This window comes from Lacerta agilis, chromosome 10, assembly GCF_009819535.1.
Source record: "Lacerta agilis isolate rLacAgi1 chromosome 10, rLacAgi1.pri, whole genome shotgun sequence".
Lineage (NCBI taxonomy): Eukaryota > Metazoa > Chordata > Lepidosauria > Squamata > Lacertidae > Lacerta > Lacerta agilis.
The window spans coordinates 22,085,133-22,110,436 of record NC_046321.1 but is presented as its reverse complement, the minus strand read 5'-3'; the positions used below and the strand labels follow the sequence as shown (position 1 = coordinate 22,110,436).

General features: G+C 39.1%; 1 protein-coding gene across 1 annotated transcript; it reads left to right on the top strand.

Moving 5' to 3' along the window:
• Positions 1-647: 647 nt before the first annotated feature.
• Positions 648-25,304, top strand: NUP37 (nucleoporin 37). The gene is made up of 10 exons (XM_033162095.1): positions 648-746; positions 3,172-3,378; positions 4,109-4,233; positions 5,976-6,048; positions 8,547-8,641; positions 19,626-19,716; positions 20,548-20,729; positions 20,917-20,967; positions 23,077-23,170; positions 24,961-25,304. The coding sequence occupies exons 2-10, from the start codon at positions 3,223-3,225 to the stop codon at positions 25,072-25,074; spliced, it is 981 nt and encodes a 326-aa protein (XP_033017986.1). The 5' UTR covers positions 648-746; positions 3,172-3,222; the 3' UTR covers positions 25,075-25,304.

Here is a 25,304-nt window from a genome sequence, read left to right as displayed (position 1 = left end):
AGTTCGAGAAAGCCTTCTTTACACATTCAACGTGCAGTAATAGATTATATGTCCCTAGTGACCGCAGCTGTCCCTTTAATGGCAGCGTAGCACATTCCCTTTTTTGTAAATAATTTTTATTTGACTTTAAGAAGATATAAACCTATAAAAAAGCAATTTAAAAAACATATAAAGATATTACTCTGAATCTCAGGACCCCTCCCCCCATGGGTCCTAATAACAATGCTGACAACTGCTTATCAGTTCGTTGTCCGTTTTTTTTTTTTTAATCCATCTAAACTGTCTATATTTTTGTTACTTTACAAGCGCGATTAAAATCCTGCTACACATTCCCATCCAGCATGGGATGTGCTACTGTTAGGAGCAAGAAGAGACCAGGGCGTTGTTCGCCTCCCCCGGTCAGTTGGCAACCCTAACTTCTAGCAGCGCGGTTATTAACGCCCTCCCCGCCCCACCGCTGTCCCTGTACTCGTCGGACAGAGCTACGACCACCTCCCTACTCACCCTGCAGTCCCGGGACGAAACCACCACCTTTCTAAGAACAGTCCGGTGGGTTGCTAAGCAACCCTCAGCACGCTCCACCAACCGGCTGCTCGCGGCGTTTTAATTTCAAACTCGTCGGCACCAGCCAATCAGCAAGCGCTGCGCTCCGTGACCCGGAAGAGGATTTTCGCGGTTGGGGACAGATACCGGAAGTGCTGAGTTCTGACAAATTCTTCGCGGGAGCGTGCTGCTCAGAGAATGAGGTGCGGAAGTTTGGAATTGGTTTTTTTTAATGGTGGGAGATCTTATGAATATTATGCTGGATCAGGGCATGTGGGGCCTAACGGCTGCTTCCAGTCTCTGAGAGATGGGAGGGTGGAGATCTGCGGAGGTTGCATCGCCTCAGTCTTCAGGGCAGGGGAGAGGGTAGATTTAATTTCTTAACATTGAAGCTCAACGCTGTGCTGTGCGAGGAATACCTCATCTAGACAGAAATATCGTTCTTAGGGCCAGTTGAAGCGTCGAGGAAAATATGTAGCACGTTCCTGCCTGCGCTGTGTGTTGCACCCCTAGGAAGCGCTGGATGGGAACTACGCGTTGCTCAGTATACAGCAGCGGCAGGCTCTCCTTTCTATTTTGTATCAAAGGTTGCTGGCATGTAATGTTTATGCACACTTAGGAAGAACCACTTGATAAGCAACTTTCAAATATTGCAGCCAGCCTTGATTTTTCTGAAAGCCTTGCACTGCCACTTCACTCTGGATAATGTACAGCAGCCTTCCCCAGCCTGGTGCCCTTCAGTTGCTTTGGGCTACAAAGCCCATCAGCCCCAGTCAGTATGGTTAGGAAACGATGGTTCCAGCAGCAACTAAAAGCGCCAGTTTGGGGCTGGGAGAGGCTGTTGTACAGACTGCTTCTAATTCTCTCAAAATTGGCATGAGCAGTCAAACCTGAACAATTATTTTTGCGGTACAGAGGAAAAGTTGTTGTAAAGTAACAGCTATATTGCAACAGGAAAAACTACATGCAAAAAAGACCCACTTCAAATAATGAACAGTAACCTGTTGTGAAAGAATGCTTAGTTTCGATAAGCACTGGATTACTTTTTTTAAAAAAAATTATCATAGATCTTTCCAAATGGAAATGAGAGAAATGTTTTGATTATTTGCAAAGCCCAAGGTAGAATTGTTTCATTTTCTTATATTTATATCCTGCCTTTTTCCTCATCATGGAACTCAGGGTGGTGTACATGTGGTTTTCAGGTGGTCACCCATCTAGGTACTGATCAGATCCCACCCAGCTTAGCTACAGTTCATGTGCCTTTAGAACACCACCACTGTGCTTTATGTCTTAATTCTAAAGGGTGTTTAAGCATTAGGACCATCTATTTCTATGAATATTCCTTCAAAGTAAAACCTTTAGGGGAAAAGATAAGATCTTCATATGCCTGAGGAATAGCATCATTTATATATAACTTGATGGTACAAAACTACATACGTATCTAAACATAGTGACCTAAAAGAAATATTTTCCCATTATGGTGCTGTTCTATTTCCTTTGCAGCACAATAAGATAGGTATTCAGAAGTGAAGCCTAGTCTACACAATCGCTTGTTTTCCTGTTCCTCTCCTTCTCTTTCCCCATCTATATCCATTCTATTAAACTGTAATAGATATATAATAAATATATTCCTTCAGACAAGGAATATATATATATATATATATATATATGGGACGCGGATGGCACTGTGGGTAAAACCACGGAGCCTAGGGCTTGCCAATCAGAAGGTCGGTGGTTCGAATCCCCGTGGCGGGGTGAGCTCCCGTTGCTTAGTCCCTGCTCCTGCCAACCTAGCAGTTCGAAAGCACATCAAAGTGCAAGTAGATAAATAGTTACCACTCCGGTGGGAAGGTAAACAGTGTTTCCATGTGCTGCTCTGGTTCGCCAGAAGCGGCTTTGTCATGCTGGCCACATGACCCGGAAGCTGTACGCCGGCTCCCTAGGCCAATAAAGCAAGATGAGCACCGCAACCCCAGAGTCGTCTGCGACTGGACCTAATGGTCAGGGGTCCCTTTACCTTTACATACATACATACATACATACGTGTGTGTGTGTGTATTGCATAGTACCTAAATAACATTAAGCACTTTATTTTAAAAAAAGATATTGCAGCAAGAATGTATTATTACACTCTGCTTACTATTTCATGTTGTCTGTCGAACTATTGGTATGCTTTATTTAAGTAAAAGTGCCTTAACTAAAAATAGCAGAATGAGGTTTTCTTTTTAGACCTCAGGTGAAGCATGACATTTTTTAAATGCTGCTATGTGCAAAAGACCTCGTGTATGTTTTAAAAACCAAAGCTAGTATATCAAAAAGGAAAGGTTTAAGCCCAGTGCACTCTTTGCTATCCTGGGTTTTTTTCACTTGTGCAAAGACAAAATTAAACTTTACTCATTGTCCAGTCTACTACTTCTGAATTATATTGCATTATATTCCTGTGTGTATAGACCATATCTATCTTCCATTGATTTCAATGCAACTTCCAATCATTTTTTGTTAGGTTGAAGCCTCAAACAGCAATTGCTTACTTAAGCAAAAGTGTTATTGGCACAGTGGAATTTAGCTCTTGAGTAAAAGCAGATAACTGACAGCCCAATTGTATTCATGTGTGCATTTACAATTCAGTTCCTTCTCCAACTGAAGAGCCTACTGTTGACTTGAATCCATTTACTAAAGATGAAGCAGGAGAATTCCCGAAGTCCATCCTATACTGTGGAGTGTGAAGATTACGTGCATGTGGTGGAATTCAACCCATTTGAGAGTGGCACTGCAGAATCACTCATTGCATATGGTGGCAATAATTATGTGGTTGTTGGGACCTGCAGGTTCCAGGTTAGTATGCTTCATAGATTTGAAGCTTATTAAGAAGGCATTGTAACTTGAAAACAAATATGGCTATTAGTTTTGAGAAGCTGAAAATGTGAATGATGCACTGGGGAAGAAAAGAAGTTTTATGTGTAAGTGTGCACAATAATTTTGTAACCATTGGTTGTCATCTTTTTGTCTTTATTGCCAAAGATACCTAAGGTGGCATATCACATTTAAAAGGCACAGGTTTTTCTAAAATAGTATTTTTTTTTAAAAAAAGAAGCATTTATTTGCTTGTTTGGTTGTTTATTTAACAATATATATATATTTGCAATGCAGTTTATATTTGATTAGCGTCGATTTCTTTCTGGGGGAAAGCCCTTCATAAAGCATTCCATAGATAGCACTCACTAGTTTGGAATACTGATGGGAAAAACATGAGGAAGCTGGGGGAACCAGCATGGCTTCTTTAGGATTCCTCACATAAATACATGGGGATAGAATGGTAATGCTGTAACCCATTCCTATGCCTGTCTGCTCAGAGGTGTGTCCCTATGAGTCTGATATACCTTACCCCCAGGTAATTATGTAGAAATGCATGATCTTTCTCATGAGAGGAAGTGCACACAGAATCTGCAATACCATGTAGATAAATAATTCAGGGGCCATGTTTGTCAAGTCTATTATATCACAAAATATTTGAGATGTACTGTGTTTTATTACTTGTTCACAAGTGCATTGCATGTATCTGTAGGATGAGGATACAGAAGTGGAAGGAATTCAGTATAAAACGCTAAGAGTTTTTCATCATGGGATTAGAGTTGATGTCATTGCATGGAGTCCAGAAACTAGACTTGATGGTTTATCTCCCCAAATACGGTAATGTATCTAGCTAAAATGTAAACTTTCTTGGTCCTTTTTATTGTGCTAATAACACATCTACAGTCGTACCTTGGTTTTCGAACAGCTTAGTTCCTTGAACATTTTGGCTCCCGAATGCTGCAAACCTGGAAGTGACTGCTCCAGTTTGCGAATTACTTTTGGAAGCCGAACATCCAACGGGGCTTCCATGACTTCCAATTGGCTGCAGGAGCTTCCTGCAACTAATCAGGAGCCGCACTTTGGTTTCTGAATGTTTTGGAAGTTGAACGGACTTCCTGAATGGATTCCATTCAACTTCCAAGGTACGACTGTACTCGGAAGCAAGTCTCATTGAGTTATATGGAGCTTGCTGCAAGGTAAGTGTGTGTAGAACTGCAGCCTTAGACAACTGATCCTGGAAAGTCAGTTATGAATGTGATGGATAAACCTCTGTGTTTAAAAACGAATGCTACTGTATATATAAAATAAACTCTGTGTTCGACTAACAAAATGTGTGCAGGAACACGGAATGAAACAATGTGGTGATCTGTCATACAAGCAGTACTGGAGTGTCTTTTGTGAAACAATGCCCATTCTCTGAGAGTCTTAAAGAAATCTGTCCAGATAAGTATTAGCATTAATCTGTAGCAACAAGACTGGTGTGGAGTGGGGGAACTCTGCCAAAGTACCTTTTGTTAAACCAAGTTTTAGCAGGTTTTTGAAAGCAGCCTAATTCATCACATGCAATAATTTGCCAGTACAGAGGGACAGAAGCAATTGGTTCCCTTATGCTTTGCTGTGTGCACAGCCAACCCAGAAATACAGAGCCACGTCTGCTATGTGAACGGCACTTTCTCCTGTAGCTATCCAAGGCAGAAGAAAACTGTTCATGTGTTCCATGTGGTGCTGCATTGTGCAGCTGGGTCTGAGATCCCTGGTCGCCAGGGTAAATTGTCGTTTGCTTATTTCCTCTGAGGCAACTCAGACTTTGGTAAGGTGTCATAGCAGTTTTTGCCTTTTCAGTTTATGTCTGTACTATTTTATGTTAAATCTGATTAAGTTACAATATTAAGCTTAAGAAACTTGAGTAACTGAAACTTGAGTAATTGAAAGTGTTGCATGATATTTAATTATTTGACTAGCACTACTAGCATAATAGGCATTGACTCAGATCCCTACTTGGGTTTCGTTCCTGCTATCTTCTTATTTTCATAAATGTTTGGCTATCAGCTACAAGTTACATAAATGCTATTGATTAGCTCCACATATCAATACATATAAGTTGTTCCTAACATACTAACCTACAAAATCAGGAGCGGTATTATTTTCTTTAATTGCAAGTGATTCCTGCCTGGCTCTTGATCTAATGTATATGTTCAGAGAAATATGGCAGCTTAATTATTTTTCATTTTATAATGAATAATGCAAATTTACTTCGAGAAATCCATCTTTAATAACATTGCCAAATTGGTGGCACCCAAACCAATTTATGACATGAGTTAGAGAAGTAACCAAATTGCTGATTCATTATTTGATGTCGTGCAATTATTATCCAATTATATTTTACATAACGAATTAATGATGATAAATCTTGTCAGACTAAAATTTTTAAAATATATTTTAAATTGTATTTCTGATAGATTCTATGTTTTAATATGTGTGCTGGTCGTTGACCGTAGTAAAATGTGATTTGATAACATTGCCAACTATATTTCACTTGTATGGAATGACTGAATGTATTGCTTGTCTAATTACCTTAGATTTTGTACTGCAGCTGCTGATAAGACATTAAGGTTATTCACCTCAGATCTCCAAGAAAATAATGAATATAAGGTGAGAAGGAGAAACAAATTATAATGATAAATGCTATTTTGTGTTCTTTATTTAACATGCCAACTTTTTAAAAGTAAATATTGTTGGAATGGTATTTATGAAGTTACAGAAATGTTGTAAACCTTAAATCATTATTTTAGCACTTTTAAAATAAATGTGTTCTTGCAGAACAAAACCATTGTATACTTCTTAAGGGAAAATTTTAATGAAATGGATAATTTTTTTAAATTGCCGAGTAATTGTTCAGTCTAAAATAGATGCAAATAGGAACTTGAAGGTAGAGCAATATATGGCATGCTAAGGAATAAGAATACCAGAAATAATATGCAGAGTGGTGCCTGCATAATTTATGGAAATAATATGCAGGGAACTGTTTTACAAGAAGAAATTAAAATCTTGTGTCTGATAAATATTCCTATTGAAGCAGCTACTATTTTATAATTAAATATCACTTTAATCCATGATTAAGTATCACTGTATTGAATAATATTTATCCTTCAAAACAGCCTCCCATAAATATCCAAATAATGTTGAGATTCTACCAGTCGTAGTTGTGATAGTTTTAAAACTACACCTTACACTATTGTGATTAAGATAGTTTATTAACACTCCCAGATTCAGCTGATAGTTCAAGCTGCCAGAAAGTCTGTACTGGTGCTAGACTTTATATATTAATACTCTGATTTATAACTAATGCCAGTGGAGCTTCTTTGATGAATGATGTTAATCATGTATCTAAACTGTTTGCAAGATTGTTTTTACCATATAATTGATGTGAGAAATGCTTATTACAGCTTGATCAGACAAGAAATAGATTTCCATAGGTACTTGTATAGTAAAATAAACAGTAGTTTCAATGTCAATTGATTAAACATGTAATTGTTTGAATTGGTAACATGCTGAGACTTGCAAGACTAAATACAAAAATGTATAATGATTATACCGAAAACACTACAAATTATGAGATTATGCTGGTTTTGAATGCCAGTTCTGTAGTATTCCTTCATTTACATTGTTGCCCAGTAGAACTATTTTAGGTGTATGGTTAAAGAAAATGATTGTGTCATCTTATGCTCAATATTAAAACTTTGCTATCCACTTTGTAGACAAAATGGCTAATATGCAGCCGAACATGGCCCAGTTAGTTTAAAAACACCAAGGTAGAAGATGTTCAGTCTTGTCCTGGTTCTTCTCTCCCTGTTTCTGGATCACTGTTAGTCAGCCTCTCCCACCAATGGAGAGGCTACAGTTGCAGCTTGTATGGGTGATCATCTGCAAGTTGTTTCAACATGCTCATGTTAAAAGCCAGCTTGGAGAAGCTGGAACCTTTGTCTGCTGGTAGTGGTAATGGAGGAATAAAGTGCCAATTGGCCATAAAAATATGACTATTTGGCCCTTATTTGAAAGATTATATCTGGATGAATACTTCTCTAACTAGCTATTTCCCTATTCCCAACTTTCCTTCCTAGAAACAACTGGATTTCATTAGTATTCAGACCCTATAAATACAGCATTTAGATAGTATAAATTTGTCATCCATGGCCACAAGGTCAATCTTTGCTTAGAAATCAGCAGGGTCAGTTACACCCTTGTTGTTCTCAATTATTTTTTCTGCAGCCTTGTTGATTATGAAGTACTAATTATACAGCTGTGGGGTCTGCAATGCTTTCTTTGAGCAAATTGTCCAGGAGCATTCTGGCCACTCATAGAACCAGAGCAAGAACCCTCATGGGCACCTTTCCCTGAACCTGAAGAACAGTGTCTCCCACACACTCTCACCAAGGCAACTGTGCAGGGAGTTCAGCAAATGGGAAGCTATGGGACACAAGAGAAGTGCCTCTATGAAGCCCAGAGGGTTGGCATTTGAGTTCTCAAAAAGGGGGTAGAGCCCAGGAGAGGTGGATTGGAGACGGGCTCAAAAACCTCAGCTCCAACCCTTGTTGGAGCAGATTGCTCACTAAGAGCTCTCCTTGGTGTTGCAATAATTGATCTGCCTTCCCCCTTTATCCTTGGGATCATAATGGGACAATGGTCATAATCCTGTCATGCCCTTCTCTGTGGCATCCTATAAAGATCTGCTTTGCTCCAACCCCACTTTTAGTGAGTGTCTGAGGTTGCTAGGTGAGGTTTTGTGCAGGTATGGTGTTAGGTTCCATTGATATGCTCATTTCACAAGGCTGCAATTAATGGCTGTTAGGCTGTCATGTTTTGAACTAGCTATCTCCTAAAACAGATAGGTCTCTGAGAGCATACACTAACTGTAGTCCAGTGTCCATATTGGCTTTATCTGTTTTCCACACACAATTCAAAATAGTTGTTTTATGCCTCAATGCTCTAAATTGCTTGGGTCCAACACAAGCCATTTCTTTTGTCCCCTGTATCCTACCCTGACAGATAATAATTAAGATCTTTACTTTACATTTGCTTGCTTGTACCAGTTGTTCTTTAACTTCCTTTTGTTTATTTTATAACAAAAAAATTCCGCTTTCTACCAACAGACTTTGGAGGGCCACTCAGATTACATTAATGATGTGGTATTTTCACCTAAAGAAGGTCAGGAAATTGCAAGTGTGAGTGATGACCACACTTGCAGGTATGTATTCTTCTAAACACTTGAATTTAACTCTCTCTACATATTTTTAAATAAAACTAGAACATTGATCACTGAAGCAATTCTCTAAGTATGAACTATGTAATTTCTAAAAGGGTTGATATTTCATGCAGTGCAGTTTTTCAGAAGATTGCATATAAAAAATGACTAAACTTATTTTATTCCCTGTGTATTACTTTAAAAAATACGGTGTGTTTGTACTTCCCTGCAAATTACTTTTTTTAAAAAAACTGGCTCACTTTGCTAAATATGGAAAGGAAAAACTTGAAATTGCAGGATTTCAAGCCTTTTTATGAAGGTTTTTTTTATAATAATTCATAGAATACATGCAGATCCTGCTTTTCTGATGCAATGCATTCCCTGGAAATAGTTCATTAGGTGAGTGTTTGCATAAAAAGTCCGCAATTGCAATTGTGTCCTTTGGAAACATTTCTCATAGAAATTTCTCAGGTGGAATTTGTCCACTGTCTTTCCCCCTCTCTCCATGATTTCTTCCTGAAATGGCTGCTGACAACCAGGGAAATAAACAAAAAAAAAAACCCTAAGGAAGTAAGGAAGCTGACTGCTGGAATAAGTGAACATGCAGAGCATATAGGAAAGTTTGAGCATAAATTTTTAAGTGCAGATAAGTGAATTTTCATATAGCAAGCATGTGGAGAGCGAGACTTGCATGTATAATAAAAGATTTGTTGAGAGGAGGGGGACTTGGAAGTTTATACAGTTTTATTAATCAAATAATTTACTACTCACTTGTTCTTGTGTCCATCCAGCATTACTTTAACTCATAGAATGATGTCCAACATTGTACAAGCAAGTTCTGCTTGTGCAATGGGACTTCTTGTCCCTCTCCCCAAATCTGCTCCAGAGTGTCCCCCAATTTGGGACTGCAGGGACTGTGTAAAGAGGGAGGAAAAGCTCCGTTCACTAGTGGAAGTGTGTTCTACAGGCAAGTGGCCACAGTTGATTTTCACTCATCCTGTGAAACTAGATTTTTAAGTACAGTGAAGTTAACAACAATTACTGTAAGGTTTCCATGGTGGCTTCTCGCGAGTAAAGAGTCCTGACTCCGGATCCTCTTATTTACAGGATTTATTGTACAACTATATACATTACAGAGCTCAAAAGTCCGTGACCATCTTAGTCACTCTCAGATCCTGGAAGTGGCGCTTTTCAACAGCGCCCCCAACAAACGAACTTGGGCACCCCAAGTCTCCTCCTCTCATCCCTGCGTTTCACCCCTCTACGCAATTGGGGCAACGGAACTGCCGTTGCCCCCTCCTCCACTGAGCCTCTTGGTCAGTGTTGTGAACCTGGAACATCCCACAGTCCCTTCCCCATGGAGCTCTCTTCCTCCCTGTCGCTCACTGAACCGCTTGGTCGGTGTTGGGAACTTGGAGCCTTGCAGAGCCCTTCCACCACCCCGCTGGGCTCTGACGGTTCCCTGACAATTGCATAGGCTGTAAACCCTCTCCCTCAATGAGGGCCTGCTCTACAAAGACTGAAGCAATGTATTTGGTTAGTACTGCTGTCTAGTAGTTGCTGAGCATGAATACATTCCCCACCACTCATTGTAGCAGTTTCCTCCAAGTCATAATTTTCATGTGGTAGGAAAATGTTGTAGTTATAGTACTTTCCTGCAAGACTGCTGCTTTTAGTTCAGGATTATTATTTTTTTGCCACTCCCCATTTTTCTTTGCTGGCCTATTTGTTATTTGGACAGTTAGGATGGATACATGCTGTAAGAACTGAAAGAAGAGCTATACCCAAGGGTATTCTAGGCCGCTTCCCCCCTTTGCTCCTCTCATCACAGCCTCTGCCAAAACATGTTGTTCTGGGAGTCATCCTGCACATTCAAAAACTGTTTCAGCCCTTTGGCAGTGGTTGTGCAGTGTTTTTTGTCTTTTATTCTCAGCGGTCTTCCCTTCCTCCACCCCCCCTTTACCCCTCATTTTGCAGTACTTCAGCAGTAAGACCAGGCTAAATTATTTTTCAAAATAGCTTGAGAGCTTAAGAAATGTAGCTTGCCTTATCCTAAAATTTGCTCAGGCTATATGAACACATGGAATTTACCAGCTGTTTTGGCAGTGTGATGTTAAGAGGCCAAGATACTGCCCTAGTGTTGATAGGAATGTTAACTTTAGTATTGGAATGCTAGTTTTGTTTGCAAATTTAACATTTTAGTTGTGTGTTTTTAATAGAAAAGTAATTATTTAACTTTTACCTGTGGTAGAAAAATCACTCGGAATATAAAAACGCTTTGTTTTCCAATTGTAAATAAATATTTTCTCTCTCTCTAAAGACACGAACTTACAATGTTCACCAATTTAGCTGTTATGTACTGTAATGCTTTACTAGGGAATATTTGGACTTGGATTAAAGATTGTGACATAAGGAGAATATTTGCTGATCATTGGATTCTAGGGTTTCTGCCCACTTTTTGTTGTATTCAAATGTGTCCTACAGATGTGATCCATTCCCCCCTCCCCCATTTAGCACTTAATCATTAGAAAGAACCAGACAGTATGCAAGTTCATGACTTGCTACAGTATCTAGGCATCTCACAAACAGAGTAACTTTCTGAAACAAAAGTATTACCTGATCCCTTATAACTTAGTTGTTAGCATTAATCATAATATATGCTTACTTTGCATAATTGTTCTACTGTGAAACACTTCGCAACAAATGCCAAGTATTTTCTGCTTGTCATTTTTGATTACTGTGCCTCGGACAGGCCTATCGCTAGAATGTAAATTCTTTAGAAATGAAATCATTAAAAAAAGAAAAGAAAAGAGGTCATAGAAATTTTAAGGTCACTGTAGAGAATCAAGTTCAGGTTGTAAGGATAATCACGCTTGTAGTATGTAGTCACATGTGGCATTTCACTCGCCCCCCCATAGATTACATATTGGTTCTTCACTTTTCTTTAGATGCATGCTGTATGTCGGTTAAAACAATATAGCAGCCTTGCAAAGAAATACAAAAAAAATTACTATCCCGGAAAAAGTTTAACTTGCCCACCTGTGCACAAATTAGCTATGTTAGAGCAGTCATTATAATGTCTAAGCCAGCTCTCCCCAACCTGATACTTTCCAGGTATTCTTGGACTGCAACTCTAAAGTCCCAGTTAGCCAATGCTCAGGGATAATGGGAGTTATAGTCCAACAATATCTGGATGCCAATAGATTGGGAAAGCTTGGTCTAAGGAGTGGGTTTCTTGCATCATTTGTGTCATTAGTGGCCACTGCCAGTGGGAGGAGCTGCAGGCTGTCCAGCTACCTGTGTGAGGAGAATCTCTGTCTCTGGGTCAGAAAACATTTGGCCCTGGTTGCTAAATAACACATTTCCAAGGGATTTATTTCTGTTTCAGACATTTTAAAGAGCAGCAGGCAGCTAAGGACTAGGGAGAAGACATTTTGTACCCCTAGCACTTAATCAACACTCTGGTTTTGGGTTTTTTTATGAAAGTTTTTGTGTGTGTTGATTTTATCTTAGTTGCCATGGAGAACAGATATAATAGCTATTTTGTGGGCTGACAAGCTGAAAAAATTGCCCCTGCTTTTAAAAGCTTCCTTGTCTGGCCATCTGGAGGCCAAGTCTTACTTGCCACAGGGAACCAGGTGAGTGCCTATAAACAAGTCGGTGAGAGAATTGCCAGTTACTTCTTCAGCACTTGAATAGTCAGTGCCTTGTGTTGTGAAGTGTGCAGTTTAAATGCAAACTTGCAGTTCTCCCAGGCAAGACTGACACCCCTTTATAAGGTTCCTTTTGACATGGACAGCCAAGATAAAGAAAAGATACAGTTTATTGTAGCAAAAATGGAATTAGCATTTTCATTGAAGATGTTAAACAGACTCTGTGAATAGCACTCTAGCAATAGGCTACATTTAAAGGAGTTTAAAATTACTACAATAGTTCTAAATAATTAAAATGGTTTAAAAGGCATCACTTTTAAAAGTACAGTGGTACCTCTGGTTACAAATGGGATCCATTCCGGAGCCCCGTTCGTAACCCGTGACGTGCGTAACCTGAAGTGCCGCATCTGTGCATGTGCGCGATGCAATTCGGCGCTTCTGCGCATGCACGTGACATCATTTGCCGCGTTGCGCATGCATGAACGGCCGAACCCGGAAGTAACACGTTCCGTTATTTCCGGGTTTGGCGTGTTCGTAACCCGTGTTGTACGCATCCTGAAGCATTTGTAACAAGAGGTACTACTGTATGCATGAAAATACATACAAAAGCTAGGGTGTAGTAAAATTGATCAGAGAAACCGGATGGGAAAGATGTTGTCTGGAGCAAAGAGAAGAGAGGCTTGTCTGAAGGGAGAGGTGAGATGAATGATGACTAGAACAAATTGCTCCAGAAAGAGAAGAGGAGGTAAAGGAGGAGGTTTGAACTGTGATTTTGTGAGACTTTGGGAAAGGTTTTAGGGCAAAAATAGGAAGAAAGCAAGTGAGAGACTTTGGGGCAATGGCTAAGAGTATAAGTTCCGTTTTTGCAGTGGGTGGGTATGGGCAGCGAGTAATGAAGAATATGAAATTTTGGGGTGAGACACCCAAAACATAGCAAGGGTAGGAAGAGGAGGTTTCCCAAGAAACGGATTTGATAGGGGAAGGGGAGAGAGTGTAAGGGTTTGGGCATATGATAGACTGGCCTGTGAAGCAGGGCGGTGGGGGGGGGAGTAGTGCCTTTCCTTATTTCTGTGTCGCTGGAGTATGGTGGAGGAGATGGTACCTCTTCAGCAACAGAAAGGGGATGGAAAAAAGAGAAATGGGTGGAGGGGTGAACAGGAGACCTATGCAGGAAAATGAGTTCTCTTTAGTATCCAAAGTGATACGGGAGGATAGCAGAGATTTACAGTAAAGGAGACAGCAATCAGTCAATCTAGCAGGTGATACAACTCACCTATCTTGACTGTGCCCTGCCTAAGTTACTCTCCAGACCAGAACAGTACTTCTGTGAAACAAAGCCTGGGATGAAGAGAGGCTCATCTGTGCATGTACATGGACATTTTTCTCTGGCAGCTCTTGTGGTGATATTTTAGAGGACCACCCTCCCCCCCCAGTCTTCAAGGGGTTGCTGTTCAGAGGGCAGCTGCTGTAATTAGGTGGGGGGGACAACATGTTTGTGGAGAACACATTGGGTTGTATCCAACAAAGTTATAATCCGAGTAGTTAACCATGCCCATTTATTTCAATGGGGCTATTCTGAGTAGGGCTAGTGTTGAAAGTAGCCCTTTATGTGGTGCTTTGGCTCCAGGTCAATATAAAATATGATAGGGAAATCCCAAATGTATTTACTTAGAAAAGGAGCCTCTTGAAATCACTGGGAATTACTTCCGTAGATAGGCAATATTAAGCACAGGAAGGACTGACATTCTAAAATCTGTACTTAAGCTTTCTTCCCAGGTTAGTAATAATTTAGCAGTTTTCAAATAGAGCTTTCCAAATATGCATTACATGTGCCTCTGAATCAAGCCATCTCCCAAACGCAGTCAAAATGCCTGCAAAGAAACATCTGTTAAGGATGGTCCATATAATATGAATTATGACTTCTTTTGATTTAACAAGAAGGGAGGAAGGAGGGATTGTCGTCATAATTTGTGGTTGCCTGGAAATCTGAACTAAACACTATTGAGAAAGTATCTTCCAGTTGATAAAAATTCTCCGAAACTAAAACTAGGATGTGCATGAAAATGTTGACTAAATGCCTGAACTTAAATGTTCTATTTGCATAGTTTTATGCTTCCTTTGGTACAAACCTCTGCCCAGTATTTTTTTTATTACTGCTTTGATTTTTCTTAATAATTTGTTTTTTTCTTTTCCCTATGGATTCCACTGCCTTTCAATGATTGAACAATTGTTTTCAGTGTTGCCTGCCTCTTATCAGCCTGCCTTCTATCAAGAGCTCTATGCTTTAGATGGACTGTAGAGGGGGAAACAAAGGAGAGCAAATTATCATTTTTATTGTTTAGCATCTGCAGTCAGTTTGTTGTAGCAACTAATATTGCAGTCCTATTTGCTCCTGATCTGAATTTTACCTGTTTTTTGTGCAGTTAAAATGGAGAAAATGACATTTTGTACGGTTAAAATGGAGAAAATGACAGGATGTTTCATTATTAACAAACATGCCTTATCTCAACTTTGAACTAGCCTAATTTATTCAAAATTAAGTGCTGCTTAAATACATGACAGAAAATCTACATATGAAAGATTTATTTTTAGTTTATTTATTTATAAAATATTTATATACTGCTGTATCATAAAAATGTATCACAGCTGTTGGCAACAATATAAACAGAGAAAACCAGACAATCATATAAAGTTAAAAACAAGAGCAAAAAGAAACAAACATCAATAGACCATTGTGGGAGTGTACTCTTTTTTTTTTTTTTAAGATTTTATTATTTTTCCATGAAACAAACAAAACAACATTAAACCTACATATATAAACACCATAAAAACATAATAGACAATAATAACCAAAAAAAAATACAATAAAACCATATAACGAAACAAACTTATACAAACCTTACTAAATCCTTATCTCTGTTTCTAAACTTGTTTTAACTTCTTAGGGGGACTTCCCCTGGTCCCTCCTCTGTCTTCAAAAACCTATATACTTTTAAGGTAGCTTCCTTTCTTTTGTCATTAACTTAAACTCAACATTCTAATATTTCTTAAAATTATCTAGATAAAAATATTCCTTAACTTAAATTCTACATCTTATCATCTTCTTATACAAATAGGTCTATCCAATCAAATATTATCTTCTTTAACGTTTATAACTCTACTTAGACTTCAAAAGCCGATTCTTTTATATATTTCTGCACAAACATTCAGACATTCATTTTAGCATGATTAACTAAATAGTCTTTAAATTTCTTCCAATCTTGTGACACCTTCTCCTCCCTCTGGTCTCGGACTCTGGCGGTGAGGTCTGCAAGCTCCATGTACTCCATCAATTTCATCTGCCATTCTTCAATAGTCGGTATCTCTTCGCCCTTCCAAGTTCTTGCCAATAGAATTCTAGCAGCTGTTGTGGCATACATAAAAAACACTCTGTCCTGACTGGGTATCTCCTCATTGGTCATGCTCAAGAGAAAAGCCTCTGGTTTCTTGCAAAAGGTAATTTTCATTACCTTCTTAAGCTCATTATAAATCTTATCCCAGAAGGCCTTTACCCCTGAACACGTCCACCAGTGGGAGTGTACTCTTAATTGCTTGCATAGACCTGGTAGAGTAGAAAAGTTTTGAGCAAGGGTTTAAAAGCTGGCACAGAAGGTGCCCGCTGAATATCTATTGACCGGGCCAATGATGCTAAAGGCTCAATTTCTCATTGTTGTCAAATGAGCCTTACCAACTCAGGAAACCACCAAAAATGCTCCTGCAAATTATCTTAGTGATTAAGCTGCAATATAAGGGTTCAGGCAATCCCTGAGGTATCCTGGACCCAAGTTGTTCAGGGCTTTGTTAATCAATAGCAGAACCTTCAACCTGGCTCAATAGCAGATGGGCAGCCAGCACAGGTGTTTTAACAATGGTCTCACATGTTCTTGACCAGATGCTCCCATCAGCAATCTGGCTGCAGCATTCTGTACTAGCTGGAGCTTTCAAACCAGACCCAAGGTAGCCCCACATAGAGCACATTACAGTAATTTAGCCTTGAGGTTACCAATGCATGGACTACAGTGGACAGGTTATCCCTGTCCAGGAACAGTCCAGGTAGTTGACACAACAGACAAAGCTGGTGAAAGGCATTTGGGGCCACAGAGGACACTTGATATCAAACTACACATTTGCTCCTTTAAAGGAAGTGCAGCCCCATCCAGAACAGGTAACGTGCCAGTTTCCTGAACATGGGAACCACCCATCTGAAGAGCCTTTGTCTTCCCGGGATTCAAACATAGTTTATTGTCCCTCATCCACCAGTGCATGCAGACACTGGTCCAAAGCTTTCACAGGCTCTCTTGATTCAGATGTTATGGAGAAGTAGAACTACGTGCCATCAGCATACTGGTGACACCTCACTCCAAAACTCCTAATGACTGCACCCAATGGCTTTCGGTGGTTAATCGGTCTCTTCTAGGAATACCTCAGTTGCTGTGCAACCACCCTCTCCACCACCTTTGCCAAGAAAGGAGTGTTGGGTACTGGTTGGGCTTTTTGAGTAGTGGATGCACCACTTCCTCTTTAAGACCAGTGGGCCCCACTCCATCACACAATGGTGCATTGTATCTAATAAGCCAGGGTGGACAAGGCTCTAGTGAGCAGATTTCGGGCGCATCACTGCAACTATCTTGTCCACATGCTCAGGCCTCATCAACCGGAAATGATCCCACAACACCAGGCTTGATGTTTCATTGAATGCCTCAGTTATACTGTCTCAGTAGCAGGATCTAAGTCACAGCAGAGCCAAGCAACTTTATACTCAATGTGTTTAGCCATCCAGTTACAGCTAGTTACCATGTGTTCCAGAGGTCTGCCCCCCTGATCAGGAGTAACCAACCTCTGGACCACATGGAACAGCTCCACCAGACGGCTCCCCACAGATGCAGTGGAGGCAAGAGAGTAGGATCTTTTTGCCGGCCAATTTCTGGTCCATCCCTCTCCCAGCCTGGCAGGGCTTTGCATCCCCTTTGGATTTGCCCTCTTCCTTTGGGTTGATCTTTGTGAGACCAGCTACCAAGGACTTCGTAGTGGAACTGTGGTTCAATGTGGAACTTCCCAGTTCTTCAGCTCATACTGTGTCAGCTTTCATGTGACTGCGCATGCATCTATTAGGTTTATATGTGCTTTTCTTTTTTTCTGGCATAGAGATCTGGCCATCTACAAAATGTGTAGTATCTGAAGGGGCCCTAGTAGGACTATATTGTAGTTGGGGAGGTAGTAAAGGTTGTTGGGCGCATTTTGCTCTCGGAGGATGTTCTGTTACTGAACATGATCTTTATACGTCCACAAAACATAAAGCAGATACAGGCCTGACACTAAAGCATAAATCAGAAAAATATTGCTGCCTGCACCTCAACTCCTTTGCCTTTGGGAAAGGGACATGATGTTCCCTAGCCAAAATGATTCACCATCTTGAATTGTACTACGGTCCTCTTCCCTGCATAGTAAACACATGCAGAAAGTGTTGATTTGACTTGGAAAGACCTACAAGGCAAAACCTCTGGCAGCAGAAGAAAGGGCTTTGTCTGTAAATTACCTAATCAAGTAGATATTCTTTGTTTTCACAAAATGTGGAGTTTTTAAAAATAAGGATGCTGATCTTTCCAAATTTGGAGGCCCTAGGATTTTTGCAGGGAAAACAAATATTTGATCTGTTGAGGTTTGGCACAGAAAGGCTCGCACTGTTAATTAATTGTATTTATTTTATTTCACATCTATTTTGTCTAGACTTGACTAGACATTTTACTAGAGTGTGTTCCGATGCTAATATAAACTTTTCGCAGCCCTGGTGAGAAGTGAACTCAAAAGATCTCTAAGCAAAACTTAATTTATAAAATATTTTGCTATTTGGTATTTTTTAATGGAAGGTTAAATTGAACATTTTCACTTAAACATTTATGAACAAGAATACTTAACACCATGATAAAGTTACACAATTAAGTCAAGTGTAAATCTATATTTGATATCATTTTTATATATTGAATGTGGGAGGATTATCCAATTGGTCATAGTCCTATTTTTCCTGTAATCCAAGTTATCGTATTAAAAAAATATATGGTTATAGTTAAGGCATACTTTGCAGACACCCCCCCCAGCAGCCTTCCCTAATCAGGAGCATGGTTGTGCTTGCTAGGGCTGATGGGAGTTGTAGTCCAAAAATTTTGGAGGTCACCAGTTTGCAGAAGACAGCCTTCTTTGAACAGCTTCCTGTTGCAAAAATATGTGAACTGAAGAGCCTGCAAATGCGAGGGGGATAAATGGGAAGGCATCTGCCTACAGTGTCTTCTGTTCTACATTGGGGAGCACACACACCCCACCCCCATTTGGGGAAATGAAACAAAGAGGGTAAATAATAAGTTCTTTATACATAGCTGTCAACTTTTGCCTTTTTTTTGCGAGGAATCCTATTCGGAATAAGGGAATTTCCCTTAAAAAGGGGGGAAGTTGACAGCTATGTCTTTATAACCTGCAGGGTTATAAAACACTGCAGAAGAAATAGGAAGGAAATGGGTACATTATGGAGTTATTCAAAGACTGGCCGTGACATATACAGCAGGCCACTTTGCAAAGTGTTACTGAAGCCACTTCCAAGTTTTAACAGAAATCTTACAAGGGAAAATGCTTAGAAAGGAAAAGGACATGTAATCTCCTGCTTCCCCTTCCTCAGTTCCATAGCCTTTATTAACTAGAGTATTTGGTGTGTTGGTTTGGAATTTTCTCTTCTAAAAGATTATCTTGTAGGATTCCTTTTCTGTCCTACAACTCCCACCCTACATCTCAAAATTGCGCATATAAATGAATCTTTTTATAAATGAAGTATGGGTTGTATTTTATTATTATCCCTTTGTTATATAGTGATGTACTTTACTGTAAAGTTCATTTATAGATTTATTGTAGTATTTTTTATTGTTGGATTGTTTTCACATTTGGTTGTCTTGATGCTGTATTTGTTCATGTCTGGTGTGAACCATTTTGAACTTCCTTCTGAGGGCAACAAAAAAGTTACAAATAGGTGGCATGATCTCTGTCTTAGAGCAATAATAAACACCTTCTGTGTAGTTTCCCCCCAAAAAAATCTCTCCTATAGGATATCCACTACCTCTCCATATTTGTTTTCTCCATCTGTCTAATTTAAATGTTAATTGGCTAGCATATCCTGTCTTCTGCCAACTGAATTTAAGGTCAAAAACAGCACAGTTCTTCCCTGTTGTAACAACTTTAATGAGGTGGTTGTTCTAAACTGGGCATGGTATGAAACCTTTTTTTAGAACTCGGCTGTTCTTTGGTTTTTTTAGGGTCTGGGACCTGGAAGGAAACTTGACCACTGACTTTGTTCTACGTTCTCCTGGAGTGAGTGTGGGCTGGCATCCTGAAGATGCATTCAAGGTCAGTATGCTACAGGCAATTTTTCCTTGGTGAATTTAGTTAGTGATAGGTCACAAAACTGAAGCTTGTCTGAATTCGATCGTTTTTTGAACAATCTAAAGTGTCATCTCCAAAGCCAACATGAGATAACTCATTCCTGTCCCCCAGCAACATGAAAGTATTCACGGACTTATGAATCAGCATCTTTTAAACACTGCAGCAGGGTGAGGACTGTGTCATGGCACAACAAAATGAACTGAGTTGTCCTGGTACCTGATCCTACAAAAGAAGTCCAAGCTCTCTTGATAGTTAAATCCACCCATGAGTTCTTCAAAATAATATATTTAAAGTAGGGCAGGGGTTCATAAAGTGTAGATAATCTTTGTATGGAGACATTACTTGTGGTCACCACTGATCCTCCCCCAAGGTGGTCTAGCATACACTGTGGAAGGGCTTATTCCAGACTTTGGGGAAAGTTGGAATGCCTGAAAGCACAGGACAAAATTAGAGATCAACCTGGCCTATCCATCCCCAAGTTCAAGACTGGAGAGAGGGAGCAAGTCTTCATCCTACACTTCAGAGATATCTGGATAGTAACAAGGCATGGAGCAAGCCAAAGATGTGGCCTCTTGTTTTGGAAAAAGGTGGGTCAGTCATTTACTTAAGTTTTACACTTTGGAAATAGAGCCCCCGAAAGGGCAGTGTGAACAAGATGGGGTTTGTAAAATATAAATCCCTTAGCTGATATTGTAATATTTATTACAGGGATTCAGGTTTATTTAGGTTTGGGAAGTAAAAATTTAAGGTTTGCTGTTCAAAAGTTATTGTAACCTCATTTTACTTTTCTTTTAGTTAATGGTTGCAGAGAAGAATGGAACAATACGATTCTATGATCTCGTCACCCATCAAGCTATTTTGTCTCTCACAACTGATCAAACACCACTGATGTCAGCAAACTGGTGTTTGAAAAATACTTTTAAAGTTGGAGCAGTTGCTGGAAATGACTGGTTTATCTGGGACATTACTCGATCTAGGTATTTTTATCAAAAGCTCTGCTCTTTTTCTGTTTGCATAACCTGTTCTTAAACTTTTACATTCATATAAACATAGGGGGTAACTATGTCAAAGATGCATGACCAATTCCTTTTCTGGGGTTTTTATAACTGTCCTATAAACTGAAGTGTGGGTATCACTTAGAAATTGTTCTGCTTTCTTTTACAGTTATCCTTTGGATAAGAGACCTGTCCATGCAGATAGAGCTAGATTATTCAGGTATTTTGTCCTAAACTGATGCTGCATCTGCTGAAGTGGGCTCCACCCTATTAATTTTTTGTTAGGGGTTGTTTGTTTTTCTCCTACATGTAGTATTTACTTTTCAGAAATACTATGCAGCTTCTCTTTTTGTAAGTATACCATGAATTAATTGTTAATATTTGTAATGGTCTATTAGTCTGTTGAAGAATAAGACTGTAACAAGAGAACGAGTAAGTAAAGGAAGAACTGCGACACAACTTAAAAATATTTTTAACAAGACCATTGCCTTCTAAATCATCATTTAAACATTTTGGGGGGGGGGAGAAGAGTCTTTGAGATAATAAGTAATAGTAAAAACCCTAATTGAGAAGCAGCTTATAGCAACCAAGTAAAAATGAGGTGGGGAGGGGGAGAAAATTATTTTTAAACAAGCAATATACTTTTGTTTTTTTCCATATATATCTGATAGTGCTACAGATTGATTTGATTTCTCACTTTGTGAGACAGAAATACATATACTGTAAAGTATTTGCTGCCTGCCTGATTGGTTGCAGGTAATGTTTATACTTATAAATGCAGAAAAAAGATGTTTGCGTATACACATGTAAATACATATATACACATTCTCTCTTACTGGGAATCAGTCAAATTTAAACATTCTCGAGTCTCAAGTGCTTTACTCTCATTGAAATCTATAATGTTAGATCAGTGGGAAAAGCTTTGGAAATCAACAATGAGGTTCACTGCATGTTATAATATTAAAGAAAACATACTTAAAATGCAGTACAGGTGGTACTTAACTCCATCAAGGCTCTCTAAAATGTATAAAAATCTTGCCAATAACTACTGGCGTTGCGGGGAAACCAATGGAAACATGTACCGTGTTTCTCCTAAAATAAGACACCGTCCTATATTTTTTCCGCTCAACAAAACACAGTATGGCTTATTTTCAGGGGATGTCTTATTTTAACCGCGTCGCATCGGTACGCTGCATAGCCACGCCTATCCAGGCTGTTTTAATGGGAGGTACCACGTCACTATGGCTTATTTTCGGGGTATGGCTTATTTTTGGGGAATGGCTTATATTTCGCAAATGCATAGAAATCCTGCTATGGCTTATTTTATGGCTATGTCTTATTTTAGGAGAAACAGGGTACCACATGTGGTGGACCTGTAGAAAGATCAAGGAGTTTTGGAATGTAATATATGACGAACTTAAAAAAAAACTTTTGGGAATAACCTTCCTCAAAAAACCAGAGGCCTTTCTTCTAAGCATTTTGGGGAACGACATCCCAGAGAATGTAAAAGATACCTTTCTATATGGAACTTCCGCTGCACGAACACTGATAGCGTTGAACTGGAAGGGGGAGAATTCTCTGAAGGTAAAAGATTGGCAGAATAAATTCCAGGAGTATGTTGAGATGGCCCAGCTAACCAACAGCCTGAGAGGAAACAACAGACAGGTTTTTGTGCTGAAATGGGAGAGATATAGAGTGTACCCACAAGGCATTAACAATGGTATAAAGTCTGTGGCGGCCTTTCAGTGACCCTGGAAGTAAAACAACTGCATGTTACAAATTGAGACTGTGTTTGGGTTTTTAGAATGTTTTGGAAATAATATAAAGGATAAAAGAAAAATTTCAAGTACTTTCGCAAGCAGAAAAGGAATGCTCATCGGAAAAGATAGGAAGTCTATAATTTATTTATTTATTTATTCCTTTTTGATGAGTAAACTTTTATTTATTTATTATTGTTGTTGTTGTTGTTGTGACAATACTTTAAAAAGTAAATTGGAACTGTGCTGTCTAGATTATCTGTGAGGAGATAAAAGAGAGTGAATTATATGAAGGACGAAAAATGACATGAAGTTTTTGGTTTCAAATATTTTATTAGTTTATGGAATTAAAAGGCACAATATGGAAAATTTGTAAATTATGTAACTGACAGTACATTGATGGATGTCTATAATAATGATAATAAAGGATCTATTTGTAAAAAAGAAAAGAAAAAAAGAAATCTATTAGATTCAAGGGTGCTAACTTTGACTGTATTATAACCTGTGTATTTAGTATACTCTATTTTAATATGTCTTTTAAGTACATTTGTGGTTTGGGCTTCTGTATATAGGTGGTCCCAAGTCAATGAAAACTTGTTTGCTACAACCGGATATCCAGGCAAAATGACCAGCCAGCTTCTAGTCCATCATTTGGGACATCCTCAGGTAAAGTTCATGCAAATATAACATGCAGAATATCATTCTTACCGTCCCCCCCTCCATAACAAAATATGAAATGGGCTCTTTCTAATAATTTAGCACAATTGCAAGGCAGAAAAGACACCGTCCAATGTGGAGGTTTTTGTTCTTTCGTCTTGTGTCTCAAAATGAATATAAGTGGACTCAGTGTACTTTGAAACAACCTTATCAGAACATCTTGAGGAACACTCTCTGCAACTGTAGTGTCCAGAATAAAGGGGATGAAAAGCTCATAGGCTGTGATCCAATGAGCTACTTTAGATGTGATCAAGGGTTTAGGCATGCCCAAGGGATTTTTTTTACTTTCTCCTTTTAAACAGCAAACCCACCTGCCATATTGCAAACTGTGTTTGTTTGTTTTTTAAAATTGCCTCAGTTTCAAAAACAGTGTGCCAGATTGCATGGAGGCCTGCTGTTCAAGAAGCAGGCACATCAAAACGAAATCTGGATTCCATTGGCTTTATAGTGTAATAGGCAGTTAGAAGTTTTGTGACACTGTGATTGACTCTTTTTGAAAAGATACCTCTACTCCTGAGGCTTCATCTAATTTCTGTTGTCTGTACAAGTTAAACTGACTATAAAACTGAACTTTAGAGAAGAATGTCCATTAATATACTGTACTGGAAAAAACTTTTTTAATTGTCTGAATATTTGCACTCAAGCCCCCAACTTTCTGTCTCAGAAAAGAGTGCAAGGATGAAGGGACTCATGTACACATGTGTATTGCACATCATATGTTACATACACGTGGCTGAGCATGCATAAAGGCAGTTCCAATGTCCTGTTTGCAGGACTTCCAGCAGGCAAATTTTGAACCAGTTACTGAAATCAATGAGATGATAGCTTGTGAAGAGCAAAATATGTGCCGAGTTTAACTGAATTTAAGGCAGGTAGTATAGGTTCTTATTTTATTATTTTTAAATGTATATTATTTAAATAACACCTTTGAATTGAATAGTTTACATCATATTCACCCATCAACGGCGCTAAAAGAGCAGCAGGTAAAAGGAGCAGATTCCAGATTAAAAAGCAAAACTTTTAAAACCTGGGGGTATAAAAAAAACCTCTGCATCCAGTACTGAAAAGACAACAAAGGGTGTGCCCAGGCAAGCAACTCCTTTGTTTTCATTTTTTAATCCATGGTTTATTGTGGTTTGCACATTAATACATTATTGGTTCAGGATGCTTCAGAGAGCCACCTTGCACCTGGACAAGCCCAGCTTCTGTCCAAAGCAGCCTGCTTTAACCTGAGATTCTCCTGAATCCCTAACACAGACTATAAATTGGAGAGTGAGTGGGTCTTGGTAGTTCTTGGGTAAGAAATCTGAAATATTTCCACCTACACTTGAACTGACACAACAAACTTTTGTGAAGTGGTAGTAACAGGACCAGACTGAAGCAGTTGCTTCAGATTGCAGGTTCTATAGATGCAGTGCCAGACTTGTAGCAAGAAATTTGAGGGGGGGGGGAGACTCCCAATTTATTTAAAAGAGCTTGGGCCTGGAGACATTTCCAGTGGCTTTTGGCTCTTATAACCCTTTCTTTAAGTCATTCTCATCTGGCTTCTTGCTGCAAGTTTACAAGCAAGTTCCCCTGAGATATATGAAAACAATTTGGAAGGCAAATGCAGGAGGTGATTGCCGGGTCATAGCATTGCAGCTGAAGAGTCCTTTAGAAATGATTTTAAAATTTATGTCTTGTTGTGCTCTAGATGTAAGATATCTAATCTCCCTCTCTCTCTCCCTCTCTCTTTCCAGCCCATTCTTATCGGTTCTGCACCTGTAGGATCTGGCTTAACGTGGCATAGAACACTTCCATTATGTGCAGTGGGTGGAGATCATAAACTTTTTTTCTGGATGACAGAAATGTAACCATTTATATAAAATCTGGGATTTTAACATGAAGATATTCATTAAACATATTTTATATCGCTGTTTACTTGCCAAATGATACAGATATACCAAATGACTGCATACAAGGAACAAAGAATCTTTGCTGTACTTTTTCTTTTTCAAGGCTACAGGTGCAACCAGCTCCATCAAAGCAGGGGGGTTTTTGTTGGGGAGGGAAGTTTGTAATAAAATATTATTGTCTCTCTTGA

Bases quoted from the DNA above. Each gene is read 5' to 3' on its own strand.
- NUP37 (XM_033162095.1), top strand. From the start codon at position 3,223: ATGAAGCAGGAGAATTCCCGAAGTCCATCCTATACTGTGGAGTGTGAA. The intron at 20,968-23,076 runs GTATTTTGTCCT...TTCTGTATATAG, and splicing joins GATAGAGCTAGATTATTCAG to GTGGTCCCAAGTCAATGAAA. The intron at 23,171-24,960 runs GTAAAGTTCATG...CTCTCTTTCCAG, and splicing joins ATCATTTGGGACATCCTCAG to CCCATTCTTATCGGTTCTGC.